At 38.1% G+C, this 23,790-nt stretch overlaps 1 protein-coding gene across 4 annotated transcripts in view; it reads left to right on the top strand.

The window, feature by feature from the left end:
• Positions 1-22,795, top strand: part of atp8b4 (ATPase phospholipid transporting 8B4) — a 294,774-nt gene extending 271,979 nt beyond the window's left edge. For all 4 annotated transcript variants that reach the window (XM_073033107.1, XM_073033108.1, XM_073033106.1 and 1 more), the window contains 3 exons: positions 12,732-12,870; positions 13,642-13,772; positions 14,854-22,795. In XM_073033107.1, coding sequence (XP_072889208.1) covers positions 12,732-12,870; positions 13,642-13,772; positions 14,854-15,132 — 549 coding nt within the window. In that variant the 3' untranslated portion in view covers positions 15,133-22,795. The remainder of the gene's footprint in view (positions 1-12,731; positions 12,871-13,641; positions 13,773-14,853) is intronic.
• Positions 22,796-23,790: the final 995 nt, after the last annotated feature.

Raw genomic sequence — 23,790 nt, 5'->3', positions numbered from 1 at the left:
AACAAAGACCAGCATTTCTGTAGTGTACTTAATGAATTTATTTTAAAAAAGTGTACTTTCTTAAGATGTGGTAGTAAAGAAGTGGCAAGCTGATGTTAAAGAAAGGTGACGAAAGCCCATTTTTCCACTAACCTTGATAAAATTACAAAGCTTAAAATTCAAACTCAGTCACAGAATGTTAATAACTAAGCATGCATGCCATCAACAGGAATATTCTGTTCCAGAAAATGAATAGTCTTCATTGTTCTCATTTTCTTTAAATATATTTCTACTTAGACAAAAGTCTCTTAGCACCAGAGGCACCTCGTATATGTGATATAAAATTGCACTTCAATTAATTCTGTATAAAGTCATGTTCATACAATTTTCAGATGGTATCCAGTCTTCGGGTTTTCAAATTAGCATTTCTTTGACGTGATTGACAGCCACAAAAAAGGGAGAAAATGATTCTATTAATTCTGATTAAATGGGTGAATTGCCCAGTTTTTTAACTCCCATCCACAGTTGTTAGGGAGGTGCCATGTAATCCTGATCAATTTAATACTCTCTGGCTCATCTGCAGCATCTGGTGTCACAAAATAGGGCTAATCTTCCCTTCAGTAACAGTCAAAACGGAGAGGAAATGAACACAATCATCTAAATCTGACCTGGTAGATAAACGAGAAGCATGGATAATCATATTATTTTTATCCATGGAAGGGGTATCAAAAAAAAACAAGAGGGCATAGGTTTAAGCCAAGACGAAGGATTCTTCGAGGGGATTTGAAGAGTAAGTTTATTTTACACAGAGGGCGATGGATATCTGGAATGCGATACCAGTGGTGGAATCAGACACAGTTACAACACTTAAGAGACACTTAAATAGGCAAGACATAGAAGGATATGGCCTTAATGCAGAGAAATGGAAATAAAGGTTGGTTTAAAAATAGTGGGAGGACAGGACCACTTCTGCACTGTAAGACTAAAATGTATTATGTAAAAGAGCTGCAGCTACTAAAAGATTGTGTCATTTATTTATTAATGCATATTTGAACGCCAGTGGACAATGAAGTAGAATAATCATCAGTTTATTCGTTGTAAGTTTTTAAGAGAAAGATAATGATCAATTTTAAGTGGCCACATTTGAATTTAATTTGTTTTGGTTGGCATATTGGTTCTCATTTAGCTTCTGACAGTGATTACAATGGTGGCATTTGTAAAAAAAATATATTAAAAATGTATAAAGCATTTATGATTTTTATGTAGATGACATAATATGTTGCTATTTTTTCCCATTATAGTGGTTGTGGAGTTAATGGATTTGATGCTTACTGAGAGAAGAGTGGGGCAAAATTTGATGTAGCACTTAGCTGAACAATGCTGTTGTGGTCACTCAATTTCCAACAGGACTAACAGTCCTCAAATGAATGTTATCATTCAGGCAATGTATTTATGAAAAGCACTCAAATTGTTGGCCACAAGAGCATATTATGTCATGAGCTAAGAATTCAGACTGCTTCCACCTGACGATAAGTATCCGGGTAGAACTGGATTTGGGCTATGTTTTCTATTAAAAATTTGCCAAGGTTAAATTGCCTGTTAATCTATTGTCAGGGGTGCTGAAAGATGGAGTACTTTGCTCAAATTTGACAGCCAACATCAGCACTAAGCAGTCTGAGGTCAGTTCTTAATAGGATTATTCAACAGCATATATATTTAATATAGAGAGGCAATCAAATCAATTTCAAAATCTATAACTAGTAAGAATGATGAAGCATGATCAGTTGGCCTGTACAAACAGTGACCTCCAGAAACAGACACCTGCCAAAAAATCCTGATATATTGATAGACTGAAATAACTCATATTGTAATCGATACAAAATATACCTTGAAATCATGGACACCCACAAATTATGAACTGTGGACAGCTGTTAATATATCATATCCTTTTGCAACTGAAAACACAATAATGTGTTTTTGAGGCAACAAGTGGGGAAGTGAAAAGGTGTTGCTATATTGAAGATATGTTTACCCGACGTTCAAAGCAGGCAGGCAAATAACTCTGCAATTGTATTGTGTTGAAGTCTAGTGTCACAAGGGGAAGCAGATGGAGCAAGGGCAGCTTCATTCTCACGTAGAGAAGGAAGGTTCTTCAATTGTGAGATCAAGTGTCTGTATAGTCCAGAATTGGCAACCCTGTGGCACGCATGCACATGAAAAAATGTAGCTGGCATGCAGCATGCAGTCTTTAAACCCACCCATAATAAAAAAGATACGTCATGATTATCTTTACTGCCAAGTGAAGCAGTGAATGACTTTTTTTACAATCTGAGAGCAGTAAGATGTTATCACCAGAAATGTCTTATACTGGCTTGGTACCAGCCCGCAGACCTGCTGTACATATCAGTATTTGGATAGTTAATGGTTGGCATTGGCTTCACTCTGCTTATTTTTATTCCTTTCATTTGTGAGTGAATGCTGGATATTCAGTGATAATAATGGTAAATACTGCTTGTACATAGTTTAGCAGCTTCATCAATTTTATGTTACAATTGTCCTTTTAAAAGATTAATATTAATAATATTTGAACATGCTTTCTAAAATGCTGCTTTATTTCAATTTTGACCCTATTATACTTTTATTAATAGTAGAACAATAAGCACATAAAAATAAACAGGACTCATCCATTTTCCTAAAATCAAGTCCATAATTAGTGTTTCTAATTCATTAATCAATGATAATCTCGGCTGAAATTACCATAGCACAGAGAGAGAATTTTTTACAGCAAGTTGGACCCATGCTGTCAAAAAGGTTCACGATCCCTGATAAGTGGTAGGTGATAAAGATCAGAAAAGAAGATATATAAAAGGATCTGAACGCTTATGGAAGATACTCAAAGCATCTTCCTGTACCATAATTTATGTCTTCACATTACTGGTTTACTAGATTGCTGCCTGGATTCGATGGGTTTAACCATGAGGAGAGGTCGGACAAACTCTATGTCAAAGCTGAGGAGAGGTCCGATGGAAGCTTAAAAAATTATGAGAGGCTTAGATAGGGTGGGCAGTCAGAATCTTTATCCCAGGGTAGAAATGTTGAAGACTCGAAGGCATAACTCTAAGGTGTGGAGGCATTCAAAGGGGATATGCAGGGCAAGTTCTTTTTACACAGAGAGTGGAAGGTGCCTGAATTGTATTGCCAAGGGTGGCGATGGAAGTGGTTATGATAGTGGCATTCAAGAGGTTTTTAGAAAATGCAAGGAACAGCTACAGTGATACCTAGATTTGTGAACTTCAGTTCCGAATGCTGTTTGCTTGCTTTCATTGTTTGCACAGTATGTTTTTTTTTCTCTCTGCACACAGGGTGTTTGGATGGTCTTCTTTTATTTTTAATGGGTTATATTGAGTTTCTTTGTTTCGTGGCATTTCAAGGTTGTATAAATACTTGAACAAAAAATGTTCTTAGAACTTTGAGATATAGATCATGACCAGGTCGAAGGGCTCAGTTTAATTTGGTTTCAGGGGCCAAAAGGACTGTGTTCTACTGTTCGATATTCATCAGCACATATAGCTGACTGGTAGAAGTTCTTACACAATAGTACAAGCTGCCACTGTGTGAGATCCAGAATTAGGATAACATTCTCTAAGGACAAAGACAATCAGTATGTTGAAAAACCCAAAGAGCAGAGAGCGAGAACCGAAACTACATCCTTCTGGTGGAGTCCAGAATTGGGACAGTTTTTAGTGAGAGCAGGAGAGGACGAATGCAAAAATATGGGATCACTCTCAGGATAGTTGGTTCATTGTACATTTCACTGTATTGTTGCTATTTTGAAGATAAAGATACAAGTTCTTATGTTCTTTAATTTCCAGGTTCTGGTGAAGAAAATTAATGGGCTAATTGCATATAGAGTACCTGTAATAACTAGATATGACCTTGAATTTTAAAAAAGATTGAAGCAGTGGTTAATCTTAGAAGCCTTGTACCAGATGGGCAAAAGAATATTGAAGGACATTTTTAACAGCAAGTCAAAGGTGCAGTATTGATGTGAGCAATGTATAAATGGGCAGTTCAAATGTGACTTGGCCCTTTGACAAATACTGATATGCATCTTGTCAATATTTCTTTTAAATTAAAGTTTCTATGAAATTGAATAATGTGGGAATTAAGGTTAAACAGATATCCTGTAATTAATTAAACCTACGAGGAAGGATAGCACATTTTTATAAAGCGTTTTAACTTCTTGGAAGTCTGCTTGTAATTTAGTCTCTTATTTTAGGAATTTACATGGACTATTCTGTTTTAACTTCCACTGTGCATAATCTGCAAAAAAAAAGCACATTTTAGAAAGGGTAAATTTTTATCTGTGTTCTTGGGAAGCCATGAACTTTACATCCAAATTATGGAAGCACAAAGGCTGGTTGAATTCTGAGTCTGAATCATAAATACAGTTTGAAGGACTGAAATTACTTTCCAACTAAGAAAAATTAATGCTTCAAGACCAGAAGTGTTTAAAAAGTGATTCTAATGATAACCTTGGTACATTATGAATAACCTTGGTCATTTTCACTGCAAACTGCAGCTTTGGAGGATTAGTACAATCATAAATTATCAGAAGCCCACTAGAAACTTTATTTGACAGTGGTGCATGATATATGTACAGGAGAGTTGGAGAGTAGTCTGAGAGAAGGGATACAAGAAGCAAGTGTTTTCTAAGCAAGTCAGATTTGGTTTTAAAAAAATCATTTTTAAAGGTGCGAGGCTATTAAGTAGTTAACCGAGATGGAACTAGAAAGACATGCAAGTGCATAGCTATGTCTGGAAGTGTATTGTAAATGCTTTTACTCTTTGTAAGAACTGAATGTTACCAATCTTTATAGCAGACGTTCAACTACATAATTTACAAGAAGACAGATAGTGAACGAGTAACTATTAAGGTTGTCTGTTACACTTTCTACAAACAGTATCAAATTTAACTATATATTTCAAATCTCTGAATCTGTTTGCATATTCCCAACAGAACTGACAGTTATGCTGTATGAAAATTGCTCAGAAAGTCAGTTTGGGTTTTGACTAACTAGGCTGACTCCTTCAAATGACTAAATCAAGAGTTTGGAAACAATTTGACTGCTTTGTTCTAGATGGCAAAATTTATTAATCTACTGTTTCCTTCTGAATTGTAAATTGTAGAGCAGAACAGTCCAAGGTTTTCCACAGCTGTCTTTTGTTAAACTGCAAGTGGTTGTTTATTACCCAAGTTTAAACATTTGGAGGATGGGAGGATAATTGTATACCCTGTAGGACAGTGAGCTGTCTTTTACAATAGGTGTAAACATTCTGCCTTGATGGTATCTTCAGCCTTCTACAGTAACAATCAAAATTTTAACTGTTCTGTGTTATATGGCTTCTGTATATCCAGCTACTATGAACTGACATTCTGGTTTTGAATTGGATTCCTTAAATAGTCGTGATACTGTATGAAAAGCTGAAGGGAGTTTACAACCTTTTCTGTTTTTTGACAAGTATTCTTAAACACTATTGAAAATACAGGCTTTTCCATGACAACTCTTGAAGAGTCCTGCAAGCAAGTGAAAGCCAGCTCACTTAATATGAGAGCATCATCTAGTGGTTCCTATAATGTCTGGCAAGTTATTTTTCAAGTTAAAGATTGCTATGTTCCCAGAGTGTTAACATTAACAATAAAATGCTCTACTATACCCACATTAATTATTACTTATACAAGCTTCTTTGATTGATTGAACTGGGATTATCTTCTTCCCAGTGTTCAAAAGACATTCACAGGATAAAGGTTAAAGTCTGTCCCAAGCCTTGTAGGCTCATCAGGCCAGTGCTTATGTCGGTTTCCATGGTGTGAAACGAGACTTCCCCCGGATAGAATGCCAGTCTATCACGAGTTTAACCCCCAGCATTTTGCCGGTACCCATTTTCAGCGGGGTGGACTGGAGCAATGTGTGGTTAAATGCCTTGCTCAAGGACACAACACGCCGCCTCGGCTAGGGCTCGAACTCACGACCTTCAGTTTGCTAGTCCAACGCCTTAGCCACTTGGTTACGTGCCGCACATATCCTGGATAGATCCGCTCATTTTTCATTCAATATCACTGCAGCATTCAGTCAGTGTTTCAATTCAGTTATAAAGGTTTATCAGGGTGTTCTCTTTGAAAATCAGAATCAGGTTTAATATTACTGGCATAGGTCATGAAATTTGATAACTTCAGCTACAGTACAATGCAATATAATAATGGAGAAAAAATTGTGAATTACAGTATATAAATAGTTAAATTAAATAAGTAGTGCAAAACAGGAAATAAAGAAGTAGTGAGGTAGTGTTCTTGGGTTCAATGTCCATTCAGTAATCAGATAACAGAGGAGAAACAAGTGTCTTGTGAAATTAGCTGTTTTAAAATCTAGGACCACCGTAAGATTTTATCCAGCCTTGCACTGGGTAATAACAGTAAACCTTTCTATATTGTGATGCCCAAACCGATATAACATAGAATTGTCAGTAAATTGTTTCGGCCTGAGAATTTTAGTGCATAATGCCACCTTTCTCTGTGCTGTACAGACGAATTTTGTCAATAATCTATTTGTGTCTGCAGTGTGTTTGATGGATTTTTGTTCTTTTCCTAAGTACACGTGATGCGCGCTGGAGATTGCCAGACCTGTGACCAGGGCTCAACTAAGTCTTGCTCTGGCATTGGTTAAAGGGAACCTGACCTTAATGTATCCACTACTGTAAGAGTCCAGGTCACTGTCTCTTCAAAAATATGTTTGGCTTCAAGTGTGTTTTTTTCCTTAGTGATTGCTCCCAGATGCCTCACCGCCCTCACTCAAAGTACCCCTCAGGCTTTACTCAGTCCTTTGCCAGACTGTACCAGATTATCATTTAACCGCTCCCTCCCGTGGCTATCCCAATCCCATTTCCCTTCATTCAGTAGCTCCACAGAGGGAGTCCATGGACAAGTGAAGTTTTGCATGGTGCTTGTGTTTTGTGCACAATGGAACAGAGGGTTGTAGAGAGTTGTGTATGCAGCTCAGTCTATTACACAAATCAGCCTTCCCTCCAGTGACTCCATCTACACTACCCACTGCCACAAGAAAGTAGCTGACATTTTCTAGGATTCCTCCTACCCTGGCCACTCCCTTTTCCCCTCTCCCTCATTGGGCTGAAGATGAAAAAGCTTGGGAGCAAGTACGACAAGACTCAAGGATAGCTTCAATCCCACTGCTGTTAGATTCTTGATAGACCGTTCGCAGGCTTAAAAAAAAATGAACACGCGACGTCTCAATCTACCTAGCTATGGCCCTTGTACCTTCCTTGTCTACCGGCACAGCATTTCCTCTTAACGACAACACTGTATCCTACATTCTGGTTTCTTAATTGTTTTTTGATGTAATTATATGTGGATGGCATGCAAAATAAAAGCTTTTCACTGTATACTGGTACATGCAACAATAATGAACAAGTTCAACAATAGACAACTTCTACTTGATGGGCCTGCTCAAATACTGGCACTACCACCCCTCAAATGGACCTGTTCAGATACAGAATTATTTCTAACCAGTACTCTTATGGTTAACTCGTTGTTATTTAGGAAACTTATCAATATGTATATTAGCTGTTGCATTTCCAGCGTTACAATTGGGAATTCTCCTTGGAAGCGTTTAGTTGGTGGTAAAGAGTTTCCAGATGTGTAATTTCCTTTTCTTTCTTCTGATATTTCCAATTCACTGGTGGAATAAATGCACATAATAAGAAGCCTGTCTGTGTATTCTGTATGATATTACTGGAGTAAAAAACCTGAACTGTGATTTCCATAAACCAGTCCAATCAGTATGCTTTACTGCCACCTGCAGGCAGAATCATAGCAGCTACAAAACAGAATTGGAAATCAATAGCAAAAGAGACTGTAGTTACTAGAATGCTGAAGTGAAACAGAATGCTGGAAGAACTGAGCGGGTCACAGCATACCTTTTGAGACAGAAGGTGCAAGTCAGCATTCTGGATTAAAATCAGAACTGAGAGGGAACTGGAAAGGTTGGAAATTCGGCTGGGCCTCCATCTCCCTCTGTGTTGACCGAATCAAAGTTGGGGTCAAATTGGCATATATGACTGAAAATCTGGATGAGTGATGCCACAACAACAGCCTCTTCGAAAACACCAGCAAAACCAAAGAGCTAATTATTGACTACAGGAGGAAGAATCTGGAGGTCCAAGAGCCAATCCTCATCAGGGGATCAGAAGTGGAGAGGGTCGGTATCTTTAAATTCCTTGGCATTGCCATATCCAAAGATCTGTCTTTGGGCCAACATGTAAGTGCCATCACAAAGAAGGCACAGCAGTACATCTACTTAGAGGTCTGCGTAGATTAGACATGTCACCAAAAACTTTAAGAAACTTGCACAATGAAGAGGGCCTAACTGGTTGCTTCACAATCTGGTGTGGAAACACCAAAGCCCAAGATTGGAAAAGTCTATAGAAATTAGCAGATACAGCCCAGTCTATCACAGGCCAAGTCCTACCCCCAATTGTTTCAGTTCATCAATATTTGTGGGATGCCTTATACGAACAGCTTTTATCACGTCATGCCACAGTACCTCAATTGGATTAAAGTCTGCACTCTGGCTTGGCCATTCCAAAACACAAATTTTCTTCTTTTTAAATGATTATGTTGTTGATTTATTCTTGTGTTTTGGATCATTGTTGCATCATCCAACTTCTATTAAGCTTCAGGTGATGGACTGCTACCCTGACATTCTCCTGTAAAATGTCTTGATGCAATTTTGAGTTCATTATTCCTTCAATGATTGCAGTTGTAAGCTGTCCGGGCCCTGAAGCAGCAAAGCAGTGCCAAACCGACACGTTCCTTCCACCATGCTTCACATTTGAGATGAAGTTTTGGTGTTGGTGTGCTGTGCCCTTCATCCTCCAAACATAGCGTTGAGCATTTTTGCCAAAAGGTTCAACTGTTGTCTCATACATCCACAGAACGTTGTCCCAGAAACGTTGTGGAACATCCAGGTAGTCTTTTGCAAACTTGAAACATGTTTTATTTTGGAGAGCAGTGGTTTCCTCCATGGTGTCCTTCCACGAACACTATTCTTCTACAATGTTTTTCCTATAGTAGACACATGAGCAGAGACTTTAGCAAGTTCTAGAGATCTCTGCAGGTCTTTTACTGTTACCCTTGGGTTGTTTTTCACCTCCTTCAGCATTGCACGTTGTGCTCTTGGTGTGATCTTTGGAAGATGCCCACTCATAATGAGAGTAGCAACTGTACTGATTTTCCTCCATTTGTAAATAATTTCTCTTAGTGTGGACTGATGTACACTCGGGTCTTTAGAAATGCTTTTGTAGCCTTTTCCAAGTTCATGCATCTGTACAATTCTTCTTCTAAGGTCCTCTGAAAGTTGATCAAGGCATTGTGCACATAAAGATCTTTCTTGAGAAGAGCAAAGTAACCTAACTTTGTGAGTCTTTTTTTCTTTTTTTCATAGGCCAGGGCACCTCTAGAACCCACACCTCCAATCTCACCTCATTGATTGGAACACCTGACTCTAAATTGCTTTTGTAGAAGGCATTACCCCAGAGGTTCACATACTTTTTTGAACCTCAACTGTATTTGTTTAACGGTGTGCTCAGTATTGACAAGAAGAAGTACAATTGTTTGTGGTGTGTTGTTCGTTTAGGCAGATTGTGTTTGTCTATTATTGTGACTTAGATGAAAATCAGATCACATTTTATGAGTAATTAATGCAGAAAACCAGGTAATTGTAATGGGTTCACACCCATTTTCTTGCAACTGTGCATAGAAACATAGAAAATAGGTGCAGGAGTAGGCCATTCGGCCCTTCAAGCCTGCACCGCCATTCAGTATGATCGTAGCTGATCATCCAACTCAGAACCCTGTACCTGCCTTCTCTCCATACCCCCTGATCCCTTTAGCCACAAGGGTCATATCTAACTCCCTCTTAAATATAGTCAATGAACTGGCCTCAACTGTTTCCTGCGGCAGAGAATTCCACAGATTCACCACTCTCTGGGTGAAGAAAAAATAAATAATAAGATAATAATAAAATAATAATAATAAGTAATAAATTTTACTTTGACCTTACTTTGAGTTTATAGCAATATTTGATGGGGAGGATGGAGGCTGGTAGGTGATAGATGGAGCCAGATGGGGAATCCATGAAAGGTGAATGGAACTGGGTGGGAGAAGGAGGCTGGAATGGAGGCTAATTGATGGAGCCAGAAGACAAGGGGCTGATGGGCAGATAGAAAAAAGATGGAGAGATGGGCAGATAGAAAAAAGGTGGAGAGTAGGAGAGATGAACAAAGGGAGAACAAAACTAAGTGGGCAAGTGAGTGCTTGTGGGAGGTCATGGTCAGCAATCGGACAACTCAATATTCGTACCATTGGTTTGTAAACCACCCACAGGAATATACAATGCATTCTCTTCAATTTTATTTGTGTTTGGCCTTTCCATAGCTATGCAGAAAGCCAGGTATTTTCATTGCTGTGGACAAGCACGTGTAGCTTGCAACCCAATGGTATAAATATTGAACTTGATGATTTCATGTAATCTCTGGTGTTTTCCTACCACACACTCACCTGTACACCAAGTTCTCTGCTGCATTACTTAAATCTGCTCTCCCTACCCAGTTCCATCTCCCCATCTTCCCTACCCCATCTGGCTCCACATCACCAAACAGCCTCTGTGCACTGCTATATACTGGCAATCTCACTGGTTTGCTCTCACTCCTAATGTAAGATCTCAACCCGAAATATCAGCTTATTGCTTTTGCTTCTGCGGATGCTGTTTGAATTGCTGAGTTCTTGCAGCATTCTGTTGTTATTGAAAAATCATGATTTCAGTTGCATCGTGCTGTGCTTTCTTTCCTGGATTCAAGGATGGTAATCTATGAAGAGTTAAGTGGAGGTTTGCTTGAAGTTAATACCTTGATATCAAAACAGATGAGGTTTAACCATCAACCGAAACATTAATTTTGTTCTTCTTTCTGCAGGTGCGACCTGACCCGCTGAGTACTTCCAGTATTTTCTGCTTTTATTTCAGATTTCTGCCACTTGTACTACTTTTCTCTACAGTTTCTGTGCATTAGTTAAGCTCGCATTTCTAATATGATTTCCATTTCAGGGTTGGATAGGTTCCCCTGGTACCATGCCCCAAGCAGTCCTGTTGGGGACAATGTGGGAGGTTTGGTCTTAGTTGCCCAATGAGCAACTGTTGATGAGCAGCCCTGGGACAGTGACATGTTCCTAATCTTATCCTTCTAGTTAAGCCCCTTGTTTTCAATAGTTCTGACCACAAGGTTATGTATGCATGGAGCAAGAATGCCAATGGAGTAGAGGGATTAAACATTTTTACTGTCATTTTAGTAATGGTACCCGCTGGGCGACTCATATTCTTGCAATTGATCCTATATGGTTCACACACATCTTCACCTCCCTCTGCCCGCCACAGAACTGATAATTGCACAGCAAGAATATGAGTTTTCCTGTTCAGTAATGCCCAAGGTTTAGTGGGCTGCTCTGGATAACTAGCATTTCTAAGCCACTTAGCAATGGGCTAAAGTTTGGTTGGAGATTGGCTAAACAGTGAATTTGGTGATGTAGCTTATTTGTTCTGGGAGGATTTCCCAGTGGGCAGCCATTTTAATTCCACTCTACTGCCATGATGAGGCCACTCTCAGGTTGGAGGAGCAACACCTCATATTCAGTTTGGGTAGCCTCCAACATGATGGCATGAACATTGATTTCTCCAACTTCTGGTAATTTCTCTCCCTCCAATTTTTCTCTTTTTCAATTCCCTGTTCTGGCTTCCCCCTTACCCTTTCTCTTCTCCTCACCTGCCTATCACCTCCCTCTGCTGCCCTCTTCCATTTCTTTCTCCAGGGTCCTCTCTTCTATCAGATTCCTTCTTCTTCAGCCCTTTACCTTTTCCACCTATCACCTCCATGCTTCTTACTTTATCCTCCCTCCCCCACCCAACCACCTCTTCACCTCACCTGGCTTGACCTATCACCTTCCAGCTTGTACTCATTTCCCTTCCCCCCCCCCCCCCCCCCACCTTCATCTTTTGGCTTCTTTCCACTTCCTTTCCAGTCCTGATGGAAGGGTCTTGCCTGAAATGTCGACTGTTTATTCCTTTGCATAGATGCTGCCTGACCTGCCGAGATTCTGCAGCGTTTTGTGTGTGTTACTTTGAATCTTTTTGTCAGCTTTAGTTGAATTCATTTGAGTAAGTTTGTGTATAAATACAGCACAAAAATGGGTTAGATATGGATGGTTATACACAGATTGTTACTGATCCAGTAATTCAGATTCCCAGATTTACAACTAAAAAAGCATAAATTTCAATTCCATAGCAGAATTTAAAATCCAGTGTATCAGAAATTTAGATTAAACCTCACATGGTATCTGAACAAAAGTCATAAATTGTTACAAAATCTCCAAGCATCTCTCTCAGTTATTTTACTGAAGTCCCTGTTGGTTTTATTGAATGTACTTTGTACAGAATGTGTGATGTTTACATTGATCTAGAAATCACGTCATGTATTAAGCAATTATAGGGCTTTGTTGAGAACACTCAACAAATCAATGCCCCAAAATCATCTTCTCAAGGCAACTATGGCAACAAATGATAGCAATACCGACATACTAGATATTAATAGTTTTCAAAAAGTCAACTTTTTCCTGATTCTCTTCACAGATTGGGCTGGACACCAGCTATTGGACAGCAGTCAATCACTTCTTCATATGGGGCAGTGTGATGGCCTATTTTTCCATCTTGTTTGCAATGCACAGCGATGGATTGTTCTCAATATTTCCAAGTCAATTTCCTTATGTAGGTAAGTCCCCCCAAGTCTTAACGTCATAATGGAGAAACTAATTCATCTTATTGGGCATTGTCAAACAGATTTTGTCATTAGCTACACATACTAATGCTTTAAACTTAAGGATGCACAAATTATCAACTTGTGAATATTTATGAGTAAATACAATCCCACCTAATTCTGTAATTATTTCAGTTTTATGCTAGTTTAGTATTGCTAATTTGACACTAATAACTTGTTGATTTTGAAAGGTATAAAGTAAGAATATTGATTTTTCTGCCAACATTTCAGAGATTTTTTTTTGTATTGAAGCAAGACTTTAAGATAATAAGATTATGCGAGGTATAGGTAAAGCAGATAGCCGATATTTTTCACTAGGGTTGAAATATCTAATATTAGAGGACATGCATTTGAGATGAGAGGGGATAAGTTCAAAGAATGTGCAGGAGATGTTCTTTTTTACACAGAGAGTGGTGGCTGCCAGAGATTGTTGTGGAGGTAAATACGATAGAGGCCTTTAAAATGATTTGATAGACACATGAATAGACATTGTGTAGGCAGAAGGGATTAGTTTAGTTAGGTGCATAGTTACTAGTTGAATTAGTTTAGCATAACATTGTGGACTAGAGGTCCTGCTCCTTTGGTGTACTTTCCTATGTTCTATTACTATTGCTTCTGATCATAAATTCATTGGGAACATATTTACAAATTTATTAAAGGTATCAGAATTCAGAAACAAAACTTTGCATGTTGAGAATTACTATAAAACATTTTTTCTGCTTCCAGGAAATGCTCGAAATTGCCTGGTTCATGTAACTGTGTGGTTAGTCATAATAGTGACCACTGTGCTGTGTGTTGTACCAGTGGTGGTGTTCAGGTTCCTGAAAGTGGATTTGAAACCAACCTTGAGTGACAAGGTACTGCTCAGATCTTTATTTTGCATTGTTTTTCATCAGTGCATGAAAAAGTCAGACCTTGCTTGTCCACTACAATTTCCTGCAACTGAGCTTGTTTCCAAACTTGAGCTTAATTCTCTTGTCAATATTCAATGAATACTATGAATGTATATTACCTTTATCACCTCATTTGACAGATTGCTCCAAATATTTGATGCCTAGAATGAACAAATCCATAACCACTGATGATACTTCTCACTAGTTCAAGGTTATGTCACTCATCATTTTTTGCTTTAAATTGAAATAATCCAATGTACCCAAAGTGATGGAGGAACTCAGCAGGTCACTCGTCATCTCTGGAGAGGAATAAACAGTCACCTGTTAATTTCCCTCCACCATTGCTGCTTGGCCTGCTCAGTTCCTCTGTCATTTTGTGTGTGTTGCTCTGGAATTCCAGCATCTGCAGAATCGCTGGAGTTCTAACTCTACCCTTTCTGCTTCTTTTCAATATTTTATCCAGCTCATCATTATTCCCTTTCTGCCCACCAAGTCCTAGCTTTTAGACCCAACTCTCTCAAAATGCCCTCGTTCCTCACCTATCTGCTGTCTTGCAATGTATATTTTCTGATTGATTCAGATTGTGCTAGAAATCAAAGCTGAATAATTACCTTAAAATGAAGTCACACTGCTACAGCAAAGGGGAGGAATGGGAGTTGTGGGGGGGGGGGCATTTTTTCCTAATATTTCTCAAAATATTCACTATTATTTTGCTCTTTAGTATAGTTCACTTTTCTGTAAATTTTCAACCTAACAGCAGTGACTTTATTCATTTATATCTTTCGTTCTGTAAAGATACTCTGAAAATGCTGTGGAAGGTGCTGTATAGATGGGAGCCTGTCTTTCCAGCTCCTCCATTGTGGACTACAAATTTGAGGCAATATCCAATTCATTTCTTTTTGGAAAATATTTTTGACATATGAGGACTTGGCCTTTTAAAAAAAACTCATTACATTAATTTTATATAAGATTTGTAAAATACTAAAGAGAGAACAAGGTAGTTGTGTTCTACATTTCAAAGAATAATAAAATACTTCATTCTCAGGTACGATATCTGCAACGTGCCAGAAGGAAACAGAAGCCAACACAACACCGTATGCGACGGGTGAACCGTACCAGTTCACGGAGGTCAGGCTATGCGTTTTCTCATCAAGAAGGCTATGGCGAGCTCATAACTTCAGGAAGGAACATGTGGTTCAGTAACCCATCACCAGTAGTGACTGGAAAGTCGATGTTAAGCAGCACCAGTTGGATAGAAAACTTACGGAAGAAAACGACGGATGTCATGAACATCAGTAGCAGTGAGAGAAATGTTAAACTGTAGTTACAGCTATACGGAGGGTTGGACGGTCTTCCTCACTTTAAACTTTGTCATTGTTTGCACTGTGCTATATATCCATAGAGCTTGAAATCTTAACCTGGTGAAACATCACAAAATAATGAACTCTCACCCTGGAGCTCTTGCATATCAAGTTTATAATGCTGGATATTGATTGTGGTTACACAGTGAACTCTCTGCTCCCTGATATAACTGCTACCAGGTGAGAGGATTTATTTCTGTAAACTTGTGGACAGAAGTATGTACAGTTGAAGCACTTGTCAGTATATTCACTGACATCCAGGTTTGTATTTCTGAGTTGTAAATATTTTTTAACTTTTAGAAACCATTTTTATAAATCAAAAGAGCAACAATTGCATTGCTTCATGCAACTGCTCAACATAAGTAGGCATATGCAAGAGAAATTATAGAGCTTTTGAAATGGAGCATTTACTTCGCAATTGTATGTAATATAAATCATTTATCTCACTTAAGGACCCCATTATATTGTATTCTGTACAAGAATGTTATCATGCGGTCCTGTAGCTGCAACCTCATTTGAGGAATTAGTGCCTTTTAAGGTTTCCTTTCACATGGAAACAAATAATTTTTATTTGAATGTACAGTATGTATATTTTTGAAAACCATATCTGCATTTACAATTATTGCTGCCAAGAGTTCAATGTAATTTTACACTTTCAGTAGCTTCCTCCAGTGAAATACAGTAGTAACCTACACAAGTTGTTATATTTGCAATGTGCTTTCTCCAAGCAATTGCTCTGTACACTTATTCTTTATATTCCTGTAGATTAGGAACTTATATTTCCAAAGTGGAAATACCAAAAGTGGAAAAGTCTGTTTTAAGACTTTTGGACACAATAATCTGCTCACTTATTTTCTTCCTTTTCTCTAATCCAATACTGCTTTGAACTACCAGCAAGATTTTTATTTCAGATTTTCATCAACTAGAGATTTTTGCTTTTCTCTTGATGAGTTGTTATTCATACTGTCTCCTTGCTGAAAACAAATAATTTTCTCATTTTTGGGGATTTACAGTGTGCTTAATGGTAGCCGTGTTTCCTCCAACACAGCAGAAGTGGTAGAGCAGGATTTGTGTGAACAGATGCATGGTGGCTGACAGAGACCCAGTGGGCCAAAGGGCCTATTTCAATGCAGTATTACTCTCTGGCTGTTCATGTGGAAAGCTTTGTATTGTCTTGTTAGGAAAGCCCACTCCTCCTGTGAGGCACAGTAGCTTAGTGGTTAGCGTCATGCTTTGCGGCACCAGCAATCAGAAAATCGGTGTTCAATTCCCAGCAGTTAAATGTCGGGAGTGTTCTCCCCGTGACTATGTGGACTTCCTCCATGTTCTCCAGATTCCTCCCACGTACAGTTATGGGCATGGAAGGATGGCAGAACTTGTGGGTTTGCCCCAGCACATTTCCAGACCGTGTTGGTCGTTGACACGTATGTTTCAATGTACGTGTGATAAAACTAATTTTAATCTTTACTTTCTGTGGAAAGAGCCCATTTTTACACACAGGGCTGAAATACTCACTGAAACAATTCTACTTACCTTTATATATCTTAAAACCGTGAGCTGTCTCTGGTTCCCAATAGCATGAGTTCAGCCATATAACACCAGGCGCATGAGCCCACAAAACACTATACAATTTCCACTGGCCAACTCAGGAAACAAGAAGGTCCCACAAAATCCTTTACCTCACATCCTCTCTGCTAAACTACAATAGGGAAACTCCAGCTTCTGTGTCATTTTACAGGAGCTGTATTTTCTGTATTTATAGCCACCTTAAGATGAGCAGAAATCTGTTATGTGCTCCCCACTGAACAGAAAATGTGACAGGATCAACCCCCCATTTCCTCACATATTCCCCTACAGTATAGGAAGAGACTAATTAGCCCATAGAATCTAAACCAGCTTTCAGATCATTCTTATTTCTACCCGAGTCATTTCCTTGTGTCACTTCCCATGGAAATTTTCCCTCCTATCCCAGCATGAGCAATTTCTGGAAAACCTACCGAGAGTCAGAAGAAATAAGTCTGACCCTCCCAAATGGAGTGTATGCAGTATATCCATTCTAATCAACTTGTAATCTCCCTTGGTCTGTTCTCCATTGAAGAAATAGTTCACTCACATGGCATTTCTCACTGCCAAAAAAGAGTACCAACATAGTGTTCCACTTTACCCCTACCCCTACAATGAACACATCTTCAGATGAATTGTATGCTGATCCTAAACTCGAATTAGATTTGTACTTTTTCCAGTTTTCCAACTATGAGTATATAATTTGCAACAAAGTGCTTGACTTCCTCCAAAATACATGTCTGTCACGAAACCGCAAATAGCAATGGTCAGACACAAGTTTGGCCAGTTTCTCCTAACCCCATCACCCGCCCAACTCCACAACAACCTACCACCATTCTACCACCACTGAGAAGTAACTGCACCCCTCCTCCCAACAACTGAGAAAATAAACTCTCCCACAGATCTTCATCTAAAAAGATCCTAACGTCCCGCTTTTCATTCCTCCTCTCCCCTCTTCTCCAAACATCTTTCCTCCGCCCTTCGAGAACAGCTGAGTACCCCAGAACTCTTTATTAGTCTTTAGCCTCTGACCTCTAACCAGTTTTCTCTACTCTTTGCTAAACATATTTCCTCCTTCCCATTCTTTCTCTTGACTTCTTGTACTCACCCTCTGCCTCAAGGACAGGGCAGCTTAAGGAACTACAGTCTCTGCAGTATTTTCTTTCTTTAGCATCCTGACTTTGATTCTTGTGTTATTTAATTTTATGTGAATCATGTTAAATTGTCGCTGACGGGCGTGTGATCTTAAGTATTAAACTTAGACAATTAAGTTTACAGTGTGTGCGTTGGAAACCCAGAAAAGTAACCTGGATTGAAAAAAAAATCCAGAAATTTCATATTTGTGGGATAGTTTTAATCCACTTGGGTCTTAAGTCACCTCTACAATAATGTGAGTTCTTCCTGTTGAAAAGGGGATCTCTTAGCAAGTTTTGCTTTTGGAAGACTTCATTGCATCAGTTTAACCCATGCAATGTCCTGATGCGGGGTTTCAACCCAAAACATCAGAAAGGGCAGCATGGTAACATGGTGGGTAGCGCAATGCAATTACAGTGCCGACAACCCGAGTTCACTCTTGCCGCTTGTTGTATTGAATTTGCATGTTCTTCCTGTGACTGTGTGGGTTTCCTCCAGCTGCTCCGATTTCCTTCAACGTCCAAGGATGCTCAGGTTAATTGGTCACACAGGTATAGCTGGGTGGCATGGCCTCTTTCAGCTGGAAGGGCCTGTTACCGTGCTATATCCCTAAATTTAAAAAAAATTCTGCAACCCACAGATAGTGCTGGATCCACTGGATTTTCCCAGCCACTTTTTAATTGCTTCAGCTTCCAGCATCTGCAATCCCTCACATTTCAATTAAGCTGTCGTCCTTCTATCAAATTATTGGTTTTAAAACTGGATGTTCAAAGTAAATGTAGAAAGGGGCATCTCATGTAACAGACAAGACATGTTAGGCTGCTGGCAGACTTTAGCTAAACCTTAGCTTAAATGAATTTTTCAGTCCTGTAGAAGCAAGTCAGGGTTCAAGTTCCAAACAACCATTCAGACCACCCATTTGTCTGCTGCTACTCTGTACCCATCTAAATTGATGGCATCTACTGGAAAGTGATCCTTGGCTCTATTAGCTGTACGCTGTATACTGGGGTGCAGTGATTTAGCTAAATGGTTTGTAATGCTCTCACTTGACATGTATTTTCATATGGAAAATATATTCACTGTTAAAATTAGTGTGAGGTATGGGATGAGGTGGGGGAAAGAGATAAGTTAAAACATATACTTCTGAAGTAAAGCTAAGCAAGAAAGTGTTAGGGAAACAATACTTATTTGGCTGGTTTCTAAGTTTTTCAATTTTAGGTATTTTCAGTATTTTTGAGAGTCCAGGCTACTTTTTTATTGCCTTCTAGCTCCCTAGTCCATAAGTCTGGGGTAGAGTCTCTCCTCAAAGGCATTAGGCAGTGTCCTCTAAAAACGAGTAGAAGTCTGTAAAATCTGCTGATGAATGACCAGAATTAAACTCATTTGAACCAAGTTTTCAAAGCTCCTGTGCATGATGAGAAATTAATTATAATGGACCCCATTCCATTGTTCATCTCCACAGCAGCTATGTTAGCAGAAGGAAATCACATTTATTTTGGTATGCTGCATGAACTGAATGAAGCATTAAAATTACACATGTGTTTGGAGGATAAAAAAAAGCTCCACAGTATCATTCAGACACAAGGCACGATGTGATTTAGGTATCATCACAGAGCCAATCCACTAATGCTCACATGTTCCTCATTTTAAGCACACTTTCAATCTCCTGCAGACTTTCCAATTCTAAATCAATCTCATGAGTGAAAAAAGATGGACAAATCTAGTGGCCCCAATCATTATCCAGTTCCCAAAACAGCTTCTCACTTTGACTTCACATGAATCAGTGTGTCACCTGATAATATCACTCTTTACTCCTCAGAGCCCATATATATTCTTGTTCTTAAACAAGTCAAACACAAACGAAAACAATTCAGCAAGATTCGGATCTGGGGCACTGTGTGTTGTAAGCTTCTTACTGTTTGAATGCAGAAGGTGAGCAGGTAACATGTTACTCTGTTAAATTCAGTGGCCTTAAATCAATCATTTCCCACTATCTCTACAATTGACGAACTGGATTCAATCCATTAATTTGTGACAATAAAGTTGATTTCTCTATATGCAAATTTGGTAATCAGTGTTCACTGCTAGTTTTAATATTTTGTTTTATTACTTCAGGACTATCAAAGATAACCTTTGGTAGATTACAAAGTAACTAAAATCAACTTGAACTGTAAAATGTTTTAAATCTTGTTAATTTGAATTCATGGTATTTATTTCGAACTATAGATTTTGTAAAAATTTGGTAACAGCTAATTGGTTAACCTTTTAACTATTTTGGAAAGAACATTATAGTCCATCCATGTTCAATCATTCTTCATTGAACAATGAATTGAAGGAATTGGATTGACGTTGTAATGTGAACAAAGTCACCCTAGAGACATAGATATGAAGTAGTCTTTTATTCAACAAAATAAGACACCGCAGGCATCGTATTGAGACCTTTTCAGAGGAAGAGGTTGTTCAACCCAATATTACTTGACATTTTGTATGCTAAAGATCAAATGTCAATTCTATATTTACAATGTATCTACAGTGCTTCCTTTGAATTACATGTAACTTTCTCACCACCTTCCTCACACCCAAATCCCAGACATCCAAAATGAATGTTAAATCAGCATTGTCTCATTTTTCAATTTAACTGCTGTTCACAGCTCTGAGAACCAATTGTCCAGAGCTGCATTTCTAATTGAATCTACAGTCCTCGTTCAGGTCTAAAGGTTAGTTGCTGAAGTTAATATTTTGCGATACACCCTCAGTCCAGAAAGTGCCCTAACAGACATAGCACCACCGAATGGCAAATATTAGAAGTGCTACGTGATTCTCCTATTCTGTGCTATGCAAGAGCAGCAAATCCTAATGGCTCACAGTTAATTTGCTGAGGTCTCATTAAACTAATTCAAATCCTGGATATTGTTATGTGACAAACCTTCCGTTTGTTGTGTGAAAACCTTCTGCTTTCTGTTCTTCAATTTATATTTTTTGATATATCTTTCACCTTAGTTCAGTATTTGCTACTTTGAAAAGCTTCAGTATTTTCATGTTTCAGATTGCCTCACAAGCTTAGTTTGTGATTAACATATAGCCTGGCAAACCCATTTCACTTCAGACTCCATATGAAATCAGCTTTCTAGCAACTGATGGCCACTTCCATTCCCCTAACAGCGTCTACCAGATATAACAGGCTTTATTCGTTTGAAGTACCCATGCAATAAAGAATCAATTTGAGGTATTGAAAGAATAAACTGAACTCTCAGAACAGAATTGAATCTGGTAATTAATTGGAAAAGATTGCAGTATTCAATTTTAAAATGTTTTGAATGTCTCAATGAGCTAATACCTAATTGAGAAGTTAACAGGAATTCTAAGTGAGAAAGGCACAAAAAGTAAGCAATCTAATGATTTCATCATTTGATGTTGGAATACGCACCAGAAAACAAAACCCTGCCTTTGACTTTCATACTGTTCCGAAGAGATAAACAGCTGTTATTACAATGAATGGGAATTTGTCGACCAATTGCATGCCATAATATCTCAATAGTATTAATGAGGGATAATTTATTATAGTTGATTATATTCATGATTGAGGGATAAATTTTAGCTAGAGCACTAGAAGAATTCCCTGTTCTTCAAGGGTTATGCATTTTTTTTAAACAAGGTCTCACTTCTGCAGTGAAGATGATCATTGCAATTATTAGCTTTCTTACTGTTTATCAGTAGTTAATCATGCACAATATCCTAAATACCAATCAGGCTGAAATTTCAAACTCTCTCTTATAAGTATAAGTAATTAGACATTCATGTCTGCATTACTTACTGTCCATTACGCCACTGACATTTAGGGCAGCAATGAAGGTCCGCCATTTCTGTACGTCCATACCAACACACACAGAGGTAAAAGGATTCTTCATTGCTGTTTCCCTAACAACTTTTTTTGACCAGTCAGAGTTGTTAGCCCTGAGTTGAACCCTCAACCCTGGAGGACCGGTGGACCACACTTAGTCTGGCCTTTACCCTTTGAATTGTTTGGCGTGGGTGACCCTACCAACAGCCAAAGCACAAGGCCTTGACTCTAGCCAAATTGGCTCTCTGGGTCATTGAGGCATGCAAGACTCCAAACCCTACCGCAAGGCTGTGGTCCTCCTGGGGGTCATGTCTACATTAAAGATGTGAAATGAACTGTCCTTTCTGCACTCATCTTTCTAGGGACCTTTTCCCTTTTTGACAGCTTAGGGTTCAATGCAAAATCGAAGTCTTATATATCCTTTCTGAATGGCACAATAATTAGCACTATTCTGCATAAATATTTGTTGTTATCTCTTGCTAAGCACAAAATATTATTGTATTTTACCTTTACAACTATGGAGATATTTCTAAAGCTTTACTGTCCATGTATCTGTCAGAACTGTCACTCAATAAAGCATGAGAATATATATTATTTATAAAATTATTTTAATTTTCAATACTAACATTGCTACTGTCTTCTCATTATATTTCTGATGTCAGAAAAGTAGACAATTAAGCAGCTTTAACTTCTATAGTAGAAATTCATATTTCTACAAAACGTTTGATGGTAATTAAAGCAAATGCTTAAGAATACTCTTGCTATGCAATAATCAAGCGTACATATTAAGGATGCATATTTGCATATTTGAATACCAAAGAGTTATAACATGGAAAATTAGTGTACATGTGTTATATATTCTATCATGTAAGTTTATTTATAGACAAAATATGAAGTTTCAAAAACATTTTTCTTGCCACTTGTTTTCTGTAAGTATGATTATTAAAATTCAAGTCTGAAAAGGATGTACATTTTGAATTGTTAAAGATGGTTATGTGTGATATGCATGGACACTGTGAACCTGTTTTTCAGATTTACAAATCTGTGACTCTATTCCCAAGAATTTAAAGTATATCTAATGAACTGTATCACTGGAAATGTGCATTAATTTATTAAGATAATCAGTTCCAAATAATGACAGAAAAACCTTCATGTAAATAATGCCTTTAATAAGTCTCGAAGGGAATGCTGGCTAACAGTAGCTCTGACACTCTGGCCTGATGATGGCCAAAATCATTTTTTTTCTCAACTTCTATTTACTCAAGTTTTCTCGTTTTTTTAAAAAATGCTCATGATCCCTTATCTTTAATTATCTTTAACTTTTTGCACGATCTTTGAAGTCTCATCATGATTGCACTGAAATTTGCACTCTCGCCTTCTGACCTGTCCTAATAAGAACACTGCAAATTGGATATATACTTAAAAATATGCAGGACAGGAGTAAATGACAGATATCGAAAAATGGACTGCTTAGATACCTCTTTACAAGAGCTACCACAGGAATAAAAAGCTAAATTTGCCCTTTTTTGTAATTAAAATTCCATGATTTATTTCTGATTAATTTTGATGCATCTCCCTAGTCACTTCAACTGACTGATACACCAGCATTTAGTATGCTGTGTGGCAGAGGTAAAATAATCAAAGCGCATATTTCCTTAGCTTTATGTAGTTGATACTTGCAAATTTTTCATTTCTATTGACTTTGAATTTTACACCACATCACTAATAGAAGTACTGAGGATCAGATTTGCCTATATGGCATATCCATAAAAGTTATATCATCCATGAAGGTTTTCATAGGTTACATATGGAAGCCATCAGACTCCTCTGTACCCAGAGTCTAGACTGACATCTACATCATTTATTATTATATTGAAATTTGTCCTCTACTGTGCCTATTGTTTTGTTTACTAATTAGTTATTTATTAATTAATTATTGTACTGCCCTGCACTGTTTTGTGCACTTTATGTAAACCTGTGCAGGTCTGTAGTCTAGTGTTGTTTTGTGTTGTTTCATGTAGCACCATGGTCCTGGAGAAACATCGTTTCGTACTGTGTAGCGTACCAGCAGTTTATGGTTGAA

This window comes from Hemitrygon akajei, chromosome 30 (assembly GCF_048418815.1).
Source record: "Hemitrygon akajei chromosome 30, sHemAka1.3, whole genome shotgun sequence".
Classification (NCBI taxonomy): Eukaryota; Metazoa; Chordata; class Chondrichthyes; order Myliobatiformes; family Dasyatidae; genus Hemitrygon; species Hemitrygon akajei.
Note: the sequence above shows the minus strand (reverse complement) of the source record. Positions and strands in the feature narration are given on the sequence as shown.